We start from the raw sequence: 15,575 nt of genomic DNA, 5'->3' as shown, positions 1-15,575 counted from the left end.
TAGCAGAGTATTTTATATTGTGGTATATTACTACTTTTACTTAAGTAAAACATCTGAGTATACTTCTTCCACCAATGCCTCATTAACTCATTTATATGTTGGCTAGTTGATCAGCATCATTTTCAAAGCAAACGCTACACTGCAGAGGGCAACTCTTTGGTTTAGACGTTGGCGCCCTCCACTGCTGAAACAGTGTAACAGCTGACAAAAATCCCACTGCTCGTTTATTTGCTGTTGCCTACAGTTTACGCACTGACTGTACAATTTAAAATGGCATTAATAAAAACACCCTATTAATGCCATAATATAGATTATATGCACGAGGCAACGATCTTTTTAACCAGGCACGTGCACTTATTTATGTAGGACTAAGTATATTTAGCCTACTTATTTCACCAACATAACAGGAAACCTCATGTAGGCAATTCATCTCAAAATACGGTATAGGCCTACTCCTGGGCAGACAATCAAATATTTGTACATATATGTCTTCAGACAGACACAATACAGCTATAGCCTGATCAAATTATTTCATTTTAGTATGGAAATGTAGTACATGTATAATGTATTCCATAATGGAATACAGTAAAATCCTAGGCTATTCGTGTATGAATTTGTAACCTTGAGACTATACACAATGATACCAAATGGACCCTGTAGTGTATAGGCATTAGGCACTATAGACTATATGAGTTAAATGTTTATGATGAGTGAGTCAGGAAGGATCTTACCATAAACAGATTGCACAATATAGACCAGGATGGCTGATTGAGTAGACAGGGTAGCTACCGGTATGTAACATGGACCCCTTCTTCCGCTGCCAGAAAGCCGCACATCTGGGGGCGAGGAGCGCTGCGTGCGTAAAGGATGGGTAAAGCTAGCAGGAGTGGCTGCAGCAGGCTGGCTGCCTTTAAATAGCGTGCACTTCCAAACTTTGAACCACAGTTTGTTCAACAAGTCTTCTTCTATAGCTATATAGCAGCTCCAACAGTTTGCTCAACAAGTCTTCTTCTAAAGCAACTCGGAGCAGAAAGCGTTGAGGCTATTTGTTTTTTCCAGGATGGAGGGATGCAACAAGAGATCTGCCACCAAGGACACCGTGCTCGCGCTCTTCCTCGCGGTTATCCAGGGATTCGGACTGGCGGAATGTGCCGCGAACCCGTCGCCACTGGTTGGCTCTAACTGGGGGAACCCGAGGAGATATGTCCATCTGCAGACCACCACCGATCTGAACAACTTCTACTTGGAGATCAGTTTAAATGGCCATGTGCGCAAAACCACAGTCAGGAGCTCTTACAGTAAGTCATGCAGTAGCCTGGTTCCCAAACCTTTTAGCTCAAGACCCAAGAGAGAAATGAGATGCTTGGCCGGGGCCCGGGACCCAAACTAGTGAGAATAGCACATCTACAAGGCTAAGCGCACAGCCATCGCTGCGTTGTGAGCTTGTAGATCAGCTATTTTCACTATTCTTAAACGTTTTTATTTTCTTAATGGAAATTATGGGTTTCCCCATTTTATTTATGAAATAGGCCTATACTTTTGAAAAATGTTGGAATAGTTTTTAATTTGATGAAACGTTTTGTTTAAACTTTTGAATTGAATACTTGAATAATATGATTTATACTGCATGTCTCATGTTGCTTTTGCCGGCCGTTATCTGGAATGCCTATATATAAACGAATTGTATTGTGTATTGTAACAGGTGTGATTTTACTCAAGTCTGAGTCGAGGGAGCGCCTTGCGATACTTGGGATCAAGAGTAACCGTTATGTGTGCATGGATGCAGCTGGAACCCCGTTCAGTTCTGTGAGTATACAGTAGGATACCAAAGATAGTGAAAATATAGCTATAAGCTCACAAGGTCAATGAGTCACATCACAATGTTGTGAGCTTAGTTCGGCTATATTAAAATTTAGATAAAATAAAATAAAAATCAACATTTATGAAAGTTTGATTAGGCCTAGAGAGTCGCAGCCCATTATGTTATTATTTCATATACTTAAAAAGGTGCAACTGATTTGTTAAAATAAGTGTTAAATAGCTCTTGGTATGGTGTCTGTTCAGTAACAGGTGTCTCCCCCATCTCTCCAGCTCTTTAGTAAGCCACATAATACGTTTTCAGGTCGGGATAACAAATTCCAACAAGGGGAGTGAACTAACTCATCCAGGACACAACACAACACAACACAACACGTGAAATTGGAAATTGTATTCGAAATTGACCCCTGTAAAAAATAATAATCAAAGAGTCTGTTTATTAAAGAACTGGAGAGATGGGGAGATCCTGTCACTGAACGAATACTCTATATTGCTGTAGAGCCTTTGTTTTCAACAAAATATACTCACCTATACACTGCCTTTTATTGGTTTCCAAACATTTTTAATCCAAGACCCAAAAGAGAAATTAGATCTTTGCCTGGCACCTAAACTAGTGAAAATAGCAGATCTACAACCTCACAATGCGTCACCCCACAAATGGGTCCCGACCCACTGCTTGGGAACTATAGTGGCCTGCAGCAGTGGTTCCCAAACCTTTTAGCCCGTGACCAAAATGAGAAATTAGACGTTTGCCCCCCAGGACCCAAAGAAGTGAAAATAGCAGATCTACAAGCTCAAAACGCATCGCTTCGTGCTGCGTTGTGAGCTTGAAGATCTATTTTCACTACTTCTTAAATATTTGTTCTAAATGATGGAGTTATTACAGCAGTGATTCCCAAAGTGGGGTCCGGGGACCCATAGGGGTCCTTGAGGGAGTTCTAGGGGGTCCCCAGCTAAATGATAGTTTGGAACCAAATGGGCCCTTATGGTCATGTGTAACTCTGAGAGTGTACAAATGGAACCAAATGGACCCGCTAGGGTGGTTCTCAGAGTTAAATTAACATTGATGTTGCGATATATAAATTGGGGTGTCAGAGATAGAAATGCCATTAAATGAGGGTCCGTAGCCTAATGCATGTGAAACTGGGAGTCCTTGAAATTAAATGGGTTGAGAATCACTGCTAGAGCCGTAAAAAAAATGGGCATATATTTTCTAATGGGGGTCCGCGGGGCTAATTAGTGTCAATTTGGGGGTCCTTGACATGAAAAAGTTTGTGAACCAGTGCTTTACAGCATTTGACGTGGCTTCATATACTTTCACGTCTCTCCGGTATATATAGGCCATCTGTCTCAGAGACGACTGTCTGTTCAACCACAAGCTGCTGGAGAACCACCGGGACGTGTACTTCTCCACCAGGACCGGCATCCTGTTCAACCTGGAGGGCTCCAAGCAGCCCTTCGTGGCGGGCCAGAACCTCCCGCAGACCGCCCTCTTCCTCTCCGAGAAGAACACGGTGCCGCTGGAGCGCCTGCTGCAGCACAACAGGGAGAAGAGGAACCGGCTGGCGGTGGACCCGCACGGCGCCAACCTGCATGGCGAGACGGAGGAGGGCTGCGACTCCCAGGTAGGTTCCCAAACCTTTTCATGTCAAGGACCCCCAAATTGACACGTATTAGCCCGCGAACCCCCATTTGAAAAGATATGCCAGGGACACCCCATGAGAGAATATCTTTACAGCTCTAGCAGTGATTCTCAACCTGTTTAATTTCAATTTTATGATTATTTCAGTTTAATGGCATTTCTATCCCTGAGACCCCCAATTTATGTTAATTTAACTCTGAGAGTGTACAACTGGAACCAAATGGACCTGTTAGGCACTGCATGCAATTCGCCTTTTATTTGCCCAGCTGCATATCCGGTAGGCCTACCACTTAAAACCCTCTATAATTGGTAAAAGGGAAGTATAAAGAACGTACTTGATAGTATTTCTTGTTTCAATCTCTACCAAATCTATTTGCCAAAAATAGCAGATCTACAAGCTTGTGAGCTTGTAGATCTGCTATTTTTGGCAAACATTCCGTCCCAGAAAAGTGATGCTGGGGTTCAAGTGGTTGAAGTTGTTAGCAAAAGCATTTTAAGAGTTTTAAACAGAGATTATGACGATATATAACGTAAATCGCAATTATTTTGCCCATGCACAATAATAATCGTGACATGTTAATGCTCATTATGGTCCCATGGCTATTCCCAGGCGGTGCCGGAGGATGACGCAGACCTGGACATGGAGCCTGGAGAGGGTCACGTCTCCAGGGAGACCCAGATGGCGCCATCCAACCACGACCCCTGGAACGTGTACGCCCACAACCCGGCCAGCCCCAGAATCACGGGAATGATGGGATGATGTAAATTGGACCCGACCTTGAGTTTTGTGAACCTCCCATAATGAGCTTCGTTTTTGACAGCTGGTCTGAGGAAACTTATTTTTTCTCAAATTGAAATATTATCCGAACATGGGAGAAGCCTACCTTTAGCCCAGTGGGTCTCAATGTGGGATGCGGGGTATACACTCTGAGTGTAGGAATGGATGGACCCATTCGAGGGTCCGTAGCCTATAATGCATGCCTTTAATCCATTGGTCTGATAGTAGGTTAGGGTTTATTCATTTTTTAACAATGAAATTGGTGATAATTGAGAAATGAACTCTAAAGCAGTGGATTGTTTCTAAAGTTGCATTTAACGCAGTTGCATCACGTCAAAGGCTTTGCGCACTGAGCGCACCGTTTACTAAGATGCGAGAGATTGTGAAAATAAGATTGAAATCTTGAATCGATTTGTGTTTGTTGCCTCTAAAGATTGTGACCAAACTTTGTTCAGTCTTAATCTTTCAATATCTGTAAAAAAACAAACAAAAAAACGTTTGATGATTTATTTGGTTGGTGAGAGCAGTGAGTTTTGTTTTTGTTTTGATTGCTCTGTGTATTTTTACTTTTCAATGACCAGTCCAGTCTTACTCAATGACTTGAAAGTATGCAAGTCAACTACAGCAGTGGTTCTCAACCCCCCAAACATCACTTTTGAACTGGGGAGCTGCCCACCCTGAAAAGCACTTGGAATTGTATTGAGGCATTAGATTATATTGACTCAGTTCCACAGATAAATATTGTGAAAATAGCCGATCTAGATCAGCTATTTTATTGTTTTGCCTCTTTCTTATATTATTTGACAATTTGGCCATCGCCAATGTTTGACCAGGTTTTTCTTTTATAGTATATTTGTGGCAGTAATGGACTTTTTAATTTATTTTTTTACGTATTAAAAATGTTTTACGTTTTTACGTCCTTACATGCACTTTACTGTCATCTGGGGACCCCCCCTGGTTGAGAACCACTGAACTACAGGGTAAGAATAACTACATCATAGAGAGTTGTGCTCCTGATTTCAAATCTACACTCCTTTATTTGAGAAGCTATTTGGTGCAGGACACCACCAGCAAACAATTCATCTCAAATAATATTTATTTATTTAAATCCGTTGTTATTTATATAAATAATGTAGTAGTTTGTGTACTGTACAGTATATATAGGCCTACAAGAAACTACCGGTATGTTTAGTTTAGGAATGTGTGCAAGTTGTGTGGACTGTAAAGGTGAAATTGCTGTGATAGAATTAAATAAACTAATGTAAAGTAAAATAAATATTGGGTGCATGTGATTTGCTGATTTCTGTCATTTATTGTTTCATTAAGCGACATTATTTGTTTGTTAGATTTGTGTCACCCGTTTTTATGCATAACCAGGTTTAAGTAGTGGCATTTTGAGGTATTTGGTTCAATTGAGTATTTCCATTACTTTTACTCCACAACATTGGATACCTGTTGTTAATTTACAAATCTGCAACATATACCCATTAAAGCGGTGTAATATTATTGTAAAAAAGGTGTTAAGGAGAATTCCATGCTAGAAGGCTTTCTTACCTTTATTTGTAGTTGTTACGTCCCGAACAACGAGGTCCAGGTGTTATTTTGTGCAAAAGTGCATTATTAATATAAGCCCCTAATATAAGCCCTCAATGGGGGTGGGGTTTTTGTGCTAATTCGCTTATTTCCAACTAAATAAGTAGTAAAGTGTGCCGCTTGGGATAATATTTACATTATGAAGAGAGGATATATATACTTGAAAAAAATGTTTTTTTGAGAGATGGAAATAAGCGAATTAGCACAACACCCCATAGCCCCATTCAATTCAACGCAATTCAATGCAATTCATTTAGGGCTTATGGTAGGGGAAATAGCCAATAATGAGCTTTTGCACAAAATAACACCTGGACCTCTTTGGTGGGGACGTAACAACTACATATAAAAGGTAAGAAAACCTTCTAGTATGGAATTCTCCTTTAAATGGCCCGGGTCACGGGTTTGAGTTCCGATCCCGACAACCTTTGCTGCGTGACTCCCCATCTCTCTCTCCCCATTTCCTGTCAGACTACTTTCTATCAAATAAAAGGCAGAAAAAGCCCCAAAACATTTTCAGAACATGATACCAACTTCAGGAGAGAGAGAGAACTTACAGACAGAAGATACAGCATAAACAAGTGAAATAGGAAGTGATGACACACAAAGAAGTGAGCAGACAAAAATGGAACTGGAACACTATATAATTGAAGCTTCTAAATGGGTACTCTCTCATGGCTGAGATTGGCAACCAACCTGAAACCTATTTCAGGACTGACAAAGTTGGACTGACGGGGAGACCCGTTACTGAACAAACAATCGCTCTATTCATCCAATCAGAAGATACAACTTATACAGGACACAGGATAAATAACGTGTTAACTGGAAGTGCTCACTGGATGACATTTCTAACCCACGTGAAATTTAATTTCTTGTTTACCAAAGACCGGGAGTGATGAGACCACCCTCTTTACTGAAAACATTGTTTCAATCCAATATTAAATATACATTTAAATAATCACTTGCTGAACAGTAAGCAGTCAGGAACAACAATGAAGAAGTAGACATGCCACTCTTAAGAGTGGTTAGCCATGAGGATTTTACTGTGAGAGTTGTTAGTCCCCCAGAGTATGTTGCTTCCAGGAGATACCAAGAACAGGTACCATCTGAATTAGGGCTAATATATCGAAAATGTGTATCGCAATATCAACATGCATAATATACATTATCATAAAAGCAATATGCAGGCATCCATGTATAAAGGATGTTTTTGTTTGGATTAGAAGAACAAGCGGAGCAATGAGAAATGGTATTGCTAATTTGGTGGTATTCAATGTCAAGAGCAGCTGTAGCCAGATTTCAGCAAAACCATATTGGCAATGTACAGTTATCCATCTCTAATTATTTTGTCAGTGTGTGTGTGAATATAGTATACTGTTCATTGTCAGGGTCAGCACCAAATCTAAAGCAGTCAAACTGTATACTAAATATTGTATATAATATACAATATTTGTTTACTCACTCATGACGAGTACAATGTTCAACTTGAATTGTGATAACCGTGATAACTTAGTTCTTGAACTTTTGGGTCAATGGAATACTCACTTTAAAACAATAATGAATCCAGAAAAGTTCAGTTGTTTGTGTTACAGTATATTTCTTTGTAAAGAAACAGCAGCACAATCGATCATTACACCACAGACAAATCAACAAAATAATGCAACAATCACTGACAAGATCTCAGTAGGACTTATTTTTTTACTTTGGTATAACACGAAAGCAGCAATACAGTCAAAAATACTATTAAATTATGTGCTGTAAAAATAAATACCTTCATAAAAGTGCAGGTCAATTCCACACAAACACGAATAGTGTGACAAATACAAGCTTCTATACCGGACCTCTGAGTAGAGGATCATATAATCCATAATGCACAACTGAATATCAGCATAGTTCTGACATGCACTGTAAACCAAACATATTCATGTAATCTCTGTGGTGATGTTGTGTAGCGCCAGTGCAGTAAGCTAAATGGGCAAGCCAACATGCTGGCACGAAAATGTCACGTGTACAGACAATGTTAAAACAGCACTTTTGAAAATCTATTGCACTCTACTATATACAGCCCACTTGTGGTGCCGTATAGCAATAAAAATATGAAGAAAAAAAACTTCAGGTAGCATATAATGATGCTTTTCGAATATTCCTGAAAATCCCAAGATGGACTAGTGCAAGTGTTTGTGACCAGTAACATACTAATTATGGCCTTAACACAGGGATCACACAGATTGATAACAAGGTATTCCTCATGCTTCTGGATACACTGAACGCAATGTGTATGTTTTTTTTAACTGATCTGGGCTTTGTGGAGTGAAATCAGTGCCCCCAGTGGACTAATAGTTCCAAACACTACTGTATGTTTTCCATGTTGAATCGGCATTATGGCTGTTGACGCAGAACATGAATCACGTGAACGTGGCGAGATCAAAGAGTGTGATAACTAAGGTCAGGGTTCCGAGTAATCGTCTATCATTAAAGACATACATCTTGGTGAATGTCGAGAAGAAAGAGGTGGCATTGTTATTTCATATGGTAACTAGAGAAATCTTTTTACTGTGTGGGTCTAGATGTTTTTTTATTTATTTAAAGGATAATTGAAAACATTTAAACTAAAAGGAGTAGTTCACCCAAAAAATTACTTATATATTCTATGAAAAAGAGTTTTTTTTTGTTTTTGTCACATTCCTAAGCGAATCATTTCATGACTGGTGGTCGTGGAGTCTCCGGCAGGAGACTTACGGCATCTCCATTGAGTCTCCTACAGCAGTGGTTCCGGTCCGGTGACCCCCAGGGGTCCTTGAGGGAGTTCCAGGGGGTCCCCAGCTAAATGATAGTTACCCTTATGGGTCCGTTACTCAGAGAGTGTACGTGTTCCATCTGTACACTCAGAGTTAAAAATAACTTTGATTTTACAATATAAATTGGAGGTCCCAGAGAAATGCCATTAAATGGGGGTCTGTAGCCTAATGCATATCATGGGTCCCCTGGCATATCTTTTCAAAAACAAAACAAATCTCCATGAATTCAAGGCTTCATGGGGTGCATAATAATAGACAATAAGTCGTTTTGTTTGGTGAACTACTCCTTTAAATAAACAATGGTATCGAATGGGGTCTGTGGCCTAATCCTCCTAATGCATATCAAACTGGGGGTCTTATCATAAACAGAAACAAAACGAGCGATTCTGTACCCCTGCGTCAGCCAATCACAGGGTGTCTGAGTTCAAGGTGTCGGAATGGAAAAATAATATCACACAGTTACCATTGTCTACAATCATTAATTCGACACCGATTGCTGATATTTTGAATATCATTTGCTGTCGGGCAGAAACCTCCTCACTCCATATTTGAACTTGTGTTTCTTCGTAATTTAACGCCCTACTTGATCGTACTACATACTACAGCATCACACAAAAGCATCAAAAGTAGCAGATCCCCAAGCTCGTAGATCTGCAACTTTTGCCACGTTTGAATTTGAATCCTGAAAAGTGACACATTTGGAAGTTTCCACCCGACAGAGACATGATGAAAAAAATTATAAACACAGTTAACAACTTAACATATCCACCGTCGTAAACTCTTCTCGGTGCTCTTTTCACACCCCACCAGCACCGGCTACTACTGAAGGTCTTTGAGTTTTGCCAGGTGGTCCTTCCTGTTGGCGAACACACAGCGAACGGAGGACAGCAGCAGGGGTCCGGCGCCGTCGTCACCCCCCCGGCTCAGCGTGACAACGAAGCGGCTGATGCCGGTGTTGGGACAGGGAGAGAACACCTGCTGCATCTTCAGCCCCGGCGGCAGAGAGCAGTGCAGGTCCTCCACGAGGTGTCTGAAGGCCACGCGGATGTACGCGCCGTGACTCACCACCAGGGCGTGGACTCGCGCGCCACCCAGCCCGTCATCGGGGAGGCCGGCAGGGGGGACCGCGTCGGCGCAGGGCTGTCGTGATCGTGGACATTCTTTTTTTATTTCAGGACTAATTGTCAAATCATTGCGATTAATGATTTAATCCATTAAGACCCGAGGCCGATTCTACAAAATGTCTCGTAAAATGACATGGATGTTTTCCCGGTTTTAATGGATTGTGTATTTTGGTATAAAGAAAAATTACATTTCTTTTAGGCTTTGTGAATAGAAACTGCACAGGGCAGATGTGACAAATAGTATACTTAAATATATACAAATTAACCCATTAAAACAGGGAAAGCATCTGTATAACCACTATAACCATTATTTTACACTTTGGCTATTCAAAAATAGCAGATGTACACGCTCATAGTGCATCCCTTCATGCCGCGATATGAGGTTGTAGATCTGATTTTTTCTTTTTTAATCTTGAAAAAACGCACAAATCTTTGAATATACGGTATATATATATATATTATTTTCTTTAAGTGAACATTTTAAACTCAAATATTTGCTTCTGGGGTTCCCTACACATAATTTTGTGGGTCCTTTACATTAAAAAGTTTGAGAACCACCGATAGTTAAAGATTAACGAACGGGCCCCAGGTCAAAATGGGTTAATTGCTAAATAAATGTGACATGCGTACATTGGGGTGGTCCACTGCGGCTCCCGCTGCTACCCCTGGCATGGTGTCACTGTGGCCCGGCCAGCCGTGCTCATCAACCAACCGCTGGAACAAGACTTTGAGGAACTTCTTAAATCGCAGCCTCACCTGTGAGCAGGTGAACAGAGATGATACTCATAAGAAACTTCACGTATGGGCCCACACCAGGGGTCATCCCCATGGGCCCATGCTGGCTTGCGGTGGATATTTTTGTCAAAATTCTATTTTTGCCACAGACTTACTGTACAAATGAGTGGACAATAATATTACCAGAAAGACAAAGAGCTATAGCCTTGAATTACCTTGACACATTTTGTGCCCAAAACGTCTGTGGACGTCCTGGGTATTACCGCACGTGCATAGCCCAAGACGTCTGTGGACGTCTTTGAAAAAAAAAATATATATATATATATATATATATATATTTTTTTTTTTATTAATGTGTGTTTACAAAACAAACATTAAACCTGTGTATAGGAGGGGCTAGCGCCCCTCAAAAATCTAAATATATTTTAAAACAAATCTTGTTTAAAAGAAAATCCGCCTATAATGATGCTGTCACTGGTGGACGGTGTCTGAACTGCCCACAGCCCTCCTATGAGACACAGACAGAGTAGAAAAACCAATTATATGAAGAGACGTTGAAAATTGGTGAAGTGGTCCTTTAAACATTTGTTTTCTAATTTGTTTTCTTAAAAAATAAAATAAATATAAATATATAAATATTCAAGAAATTACTTGGAAAACTAATTTAATTTGATATTAATTCATGAACGAAGGAATGTTTTTTTTAAAAATTATAATAATGAATTAAAGACAAAGTGTAGGAAACAAAAAACGAAGGGACCCATAAAAATGTGTCCACGACCCACTGTTTGGGAAACAGTGTCCTGACCTAGTGGACTCCTAATGTGCCATAAGTATTGTCATAGTATCAGTATCATCAATTACATATTCTGAGGAAAACCTGGAGACTGACAGTAAGTACAGTAAGTACAGTAAGTACTTACAGTAGTAAGTACAGTAAGACAGTAAGTCTTATGATCAAAATAAGAACATTATAATGTTATGCAAAAAAAACTAAATGTCCACAGACACATTTGTCCATGATGAGCCCTGAGCCAGACCAATATACCGGTTGTTATTATTCGACTTTTTTGATGACATTGGTATTAGCAATAATGCAACCGATAATTGGGCAGGATATTACTGTACAGGCGACAAGATTGAAACATTTTCTTGTGAACTTGTAGATTGGCTATTTTTTTATCGGGTTTACGTGGTTAAATAAAATTACTAAAATAAGCAGAGACATTTTGGTGTATTTTAATGTCTCTTGTAGCCCAAATATAATAAAGGCCTTTTACTTATAACAACCAGTTCATTGGCCTTGTGGTTAGAGTGGCCGCCTCTAGACTCTGAAAAAGACTCAGTGAAAATGGGACCCAGTGCCTCCCTGCTTGGCACTCAGCATCAAGGGTTGGTCCCTGCGCAGGGGGTGTACTTGTACCTCAAGCTGCCTCACGCTACATGCTACAGAAACAGGAGATAGGCTCCTGCCCTATGGGCCTCATGGCTCAGCAAGGCTTAAGGTCATTACACACTGGCGAATTAGCGACGCGATTTATTCGTGCGAATAATTCGCCTTTTTTTAAAACCAATTGAAGTCAATGCAAGCTTCCACATCAGTGGCGAATGTGCGAATGTGCGAAAATGCGACCGTTTTCGCTCTTTATTTGTTCGCTCCGGTGTTCGCTCCGGTGTCGAATTTTTAATTCGCGTCGCTAATTCGCCAGTGTGTAATGACCTTTACTGCTTACTGCTTAGTGCCTGGAACCCTAACCCTGAATTTTTACGCTCTCCTGAATACAAAAACAATAGTTTTTCAAGTTATTTTTCTCAAATGGAAACTTTAATCAAATCTAAGTTCACAAAATGTATAAGAAATGTTTTTGACTAACTAATTATGGTGGTCTAAGACTTTCCAAAATCAGGATGGGTACTGGACGCAAAAATCTGGCATCGGTCAAAGCTGCAGTTACAAAGTGGTTTCCAAAATAAATAGTACAAGAACAAACTACCATGTCCCTAAAAGGCCACTGTGGGGTGCTGTTGTACATACAATGCACTCCTAGATAATTATTTTGAACATGACAGTGTGGCATGGTCAACTAAATTCTGGTACTACACTGGTCTGGTCTCCCGGGGGAGTGTAGTCTCACCTGGTCTAAGGTCTCTCCTCCCGGGGGAGTATAGTCTCGACACGACTGGCCAGCAGCGTTAGCCATGTTCTTCAAGTCTGCTTTGGGGTGCCCTTCAGCAATGCCAAAACCCTGTATGATGGAGACACATACACAATTGAATAGGGTCTTCTATTATGAAGTGAGTACGTGATTGGTTGAGAATAGAAGCATGGAGCTGACACCGCCGATGGTCAGCAAGCAGAAAGCAAGTGAACAGAGTTCCCATACAGACCTCATTTACATCATTATTAACTACACAAAATACTACATTACTTGACTTACTTACCCTCTCTCTGAGTAAAGGGTCCAGAACCATCTCTGTGTCAGAACAGTGAGCATTGTTCCTCAGAATCCCCTCAGCAGTCTGCAACAGAAGGGAAACATGTGGCAATGGTTGACACTATAAACTCCAATGTTCTAAGCAGACATTTTTATGGACAAACTATACACCACTGGCACATCTCACCTGGCGGGCCCGCTGAAGGTTACTGACGAACACGTTGTTGAAGCGGAGGTCTCTGAGGTACTGTCCCACTGCCTCTGCCTGTTGGAGTCCAGTCTCTGACAGCACTGTATCGACACCTTGGCCTGAACATACAAGACAAACCACCATGAAACAGTGCCTGACAGCATCGTGTCTAAACCTTGACCTGACCATACAAGACAAGACAGACCACCTAACCCTAACCTCATTGCTAAACATACCGTTAGTGGGCGGGAACCCCTTTTGGTGTTCTAACCCTTCTGGACGAGAACCCCTCTTGGGGTTCTGTACAGTATGTACAGTATTCAAAAATGTCCATTTTTTTGATGCTGCTATATACATTTTTGAAGTTTTTCAGAGAACTTAGGTCAGGATTTAGAAGCATTTTTAGAATCGGCCTCAGTCCAAAATGGGTTAACTTCAATAAAACAAATACACAAGAACCGCTGGGGGTGAGTGGTTCGCGAAAATAATGAGGGCGAGTATGTTTTGGCGTGAGCATTCCGGTTACCTCTGCAACTTGCCTTGACGATACAAGACAAGAAAAAACACCATGAGAACATTAAAGCCTGATGCAGTCATTGAAAGAAAGAATGGTCTTTACTCTTTACAATGTCTACTCTACACATCAGCAGTTTTCAAACATTTTCATGTCCAGGATCCATCAAATTGAATAGCCTATGTATTATTCGGCCACAGACAGACACAGTCCATAATACACAGCCATAGATCGGTGCCCTCCTGCTTGCAGTTAGCAGCGGTGGATGCGCGGCAAAGATGTTCCGCGCCCTTGTGTACTCAGATTACTAAGATTTGGAGTCAGATATTGCCCTCTAGTTTCATATGCATGTGAAAGTTCTGCCAGAAAACGTGTGTTTAGTAAAATATGTGATGAATATTTCGGTCAATATCTTCTGTGTGTAGCTCTTGGAAAAGCGGAGAAATTTTACTAAACACGCGTTTTCTGCCAGAACTTTCACATGGATATGAAACTAGAGGACAATATGTGACTCCAAGTCTTAGGACTTATTTGCTGGGTGAGTACACATCGAGTGCAGACCACATTTATGCCGCCCATCAACCGCTGCTAACTCTGCTCACAGGGGAGGGCATGCTCTGTGGCTGTGTATTATGGAACACATGAAATGTATGTAATATCACAGCCATTCGAGGGCTAACCCATCTGATGTTTTTTTTTTTTAGGAGAATCTAGAAGTGGTGGCATCGCACGTGGTTCGTTGTGAGCTTGTAGATCAGCTATTTCAAATAGTCAATGTTAAAGTGATTAAACTGATTTTGATGCTATTATTAACTAGTTTAGCTGGGGACAGATTGTTTTTTAATCTGACTTTAAAAAGTTTCAACATACCTTGCAACAGTTTGTCTCTGTTGTATTGTGTCTCTCCACTGTGTGAACACAACACAATGTCAGTGTCATCAGTTTCATGTTCATTTATACAGACAGACGTTTGACACTGCACGTAGGCTACATGGCAAGGGATTATCAACATTTTCATTGGCAAATAATGTACAATGTTATCTGGCTGATCCCAAAACCCCCAACTATAGTTGCTTAATTTCGTAGAATACTAAATGAGCTACTAAATTGGGACTTAGTTTCGTGTTAGTTGCTGTCACGTACAATGTCGTGACTCGTGATAATAATGAATCATGGTTTAAAATATGACGTTAAGACGTTGCTTGTCACACAAATGCTGGCACGTACATGTCGTGATAATAAACATGGTTTAAACTATGAAGTTTGCTTGTCACACAAATGCTGTCACGTGCATCTATAATGTAGTGAATAATAATCATGGTTTAAACTATGAAGTGTACTGTCTTACTGTCGGATGAATGTCAGGCTGAAGGTAAACATGTCCCAGGTTCGCCCCGGCTCGGTGACGGGTAACTGTGTGCTGTACAGTACTTCCTGTTTGGGTCATTAGCGACGACATCATGACGTCTTGACAACGTCGCGTCACCGACCAATCACATTGCAGACACATTTATTATTGGTGTGGTTGCCATAACAGTAACCTCGCCTCACCCAGAGCCTCTTAGATATTAGCCTCGGAAACCCAGACGTTTTTATTTACTTAGATATAGACATGGCTCTGGCCTCACCAGGCTTTACCCTAACAGGGCAACCAGACTATTGTATCCCCATTCAACGTGTGAACGGGTCTCCTTGACCTTCTACTGGGCTGAACTAGCCCAAACATTTAGACTCTCGTAGGAGAGTCTAAATGTTTGGGCTAGGGCTGAACCTGCATGATGCTCAATGAACATCCACAATGAACGAATACGAGACATCTCACCCCGGTGAGTTGTCTTCACTTTTTGACATGTCGGGGTGAGTTTTCCGGACAGCTCACCCCGGACAGCTCACCCCGGAAAGTGAAGACAGCTCACCCCGGAAAGTGAAGACATCTCACCCCGGTGAGATG

At 41.0% G+C, this 15,575-nt stretch overlaps 2 protein-coding genes across 2 annotated transcripts; one reads left to right on the top strand and one right to left on the bottom strand.

Annotated features, from left to right (window-relative positions):
* Positions 1-1,060: 1,060 nt before the first annotated feature.
* On the top strand, positions 1,061-4,220 carry fgf23 (fibroblast growth factor 23; the record flags this gene model as incomplete). The annotated part of the gene is made up of 4 exons (XM_079494730.1): positions 1,061-1,298; positions 1,703-1,806; positions 3,159-3,443; positions 4,071-4,220. The coding sequence occupies 4 exons, from the start codon at positions 1,061-1,063 to the stop codon at positions 4,218-4,220; spliced, it is 777 nt and encodes a 258-aa protein (XP_079350856.1).
* A 3,192-nt stretch (positions 4,221-7,412) lies between these two features.
* tigarb (TP53 induced glycolysis regulatory phosphatase b) lies at positions 7,413-15,076 on the bottom strand. The gene is made up of 7 exons (XM_079494244.1): positions 14,973-15,076; positions 14,495-14,532; positions 13,108-13,229; positions 12,928-13,005; positions 12,621-12,731; positions 10,381-10,506; positions 7,413-9,766 (listed from the first exon to the last, which is right to left on the bottom strand). The coding sequence occupies exons 1-7, from the start codon at positions 15,002-15,004 to the stop codon at positions 9,446-9,448; spliced, it is 828 nt and encodes a 275-aa protein (XP_079350370.1). The 5' UTR covers positions 15,005-15,076; the 3' UTR covers positions 7,413-9,445.
* Positions 15,077-15,575: the final 499 nt, after the last annotated feature.

This window comes from Electrona antarctica (genome assembly GCF_951216825.1).
Source record: "Electrona antarctica genome assembly, chromosome: 23".
In the NCBI taxonomy this organism is placed as follows: domain Eukaryota; kingdom Metazoa; phylum Chordata; class Actinopteri; order Myctophiformes; family Myctophidae; genus Electrona; species Electrona antarctica.
The sequence above is the reverse complement of the archived record's forward strand: the minus strand, read 5'-3'. Positions and strand labels throughout refer to the sequence as shown.

Coding starts and splice junctions, on each gene's coding strand:
- tigarb (XM_079494244.1), bottom strand. CDS start 15,004: ATGTTTACCTTCAGCCTGACATTCATCCGACA. Junction 14,533..14,972: donor AGCCTGACATTCATCCGACA/GTAAGACAGTAC, acceptor GTGTTCACACAG/TGGAGAGACACAATACAACA. Junction 9,767..10,380: donor CCGCAGTGGACCACCCCAAT/GTACGCATGTCA, acceptor CGATCACGACAG/CCCTGCGCCGACGCGGTCCC.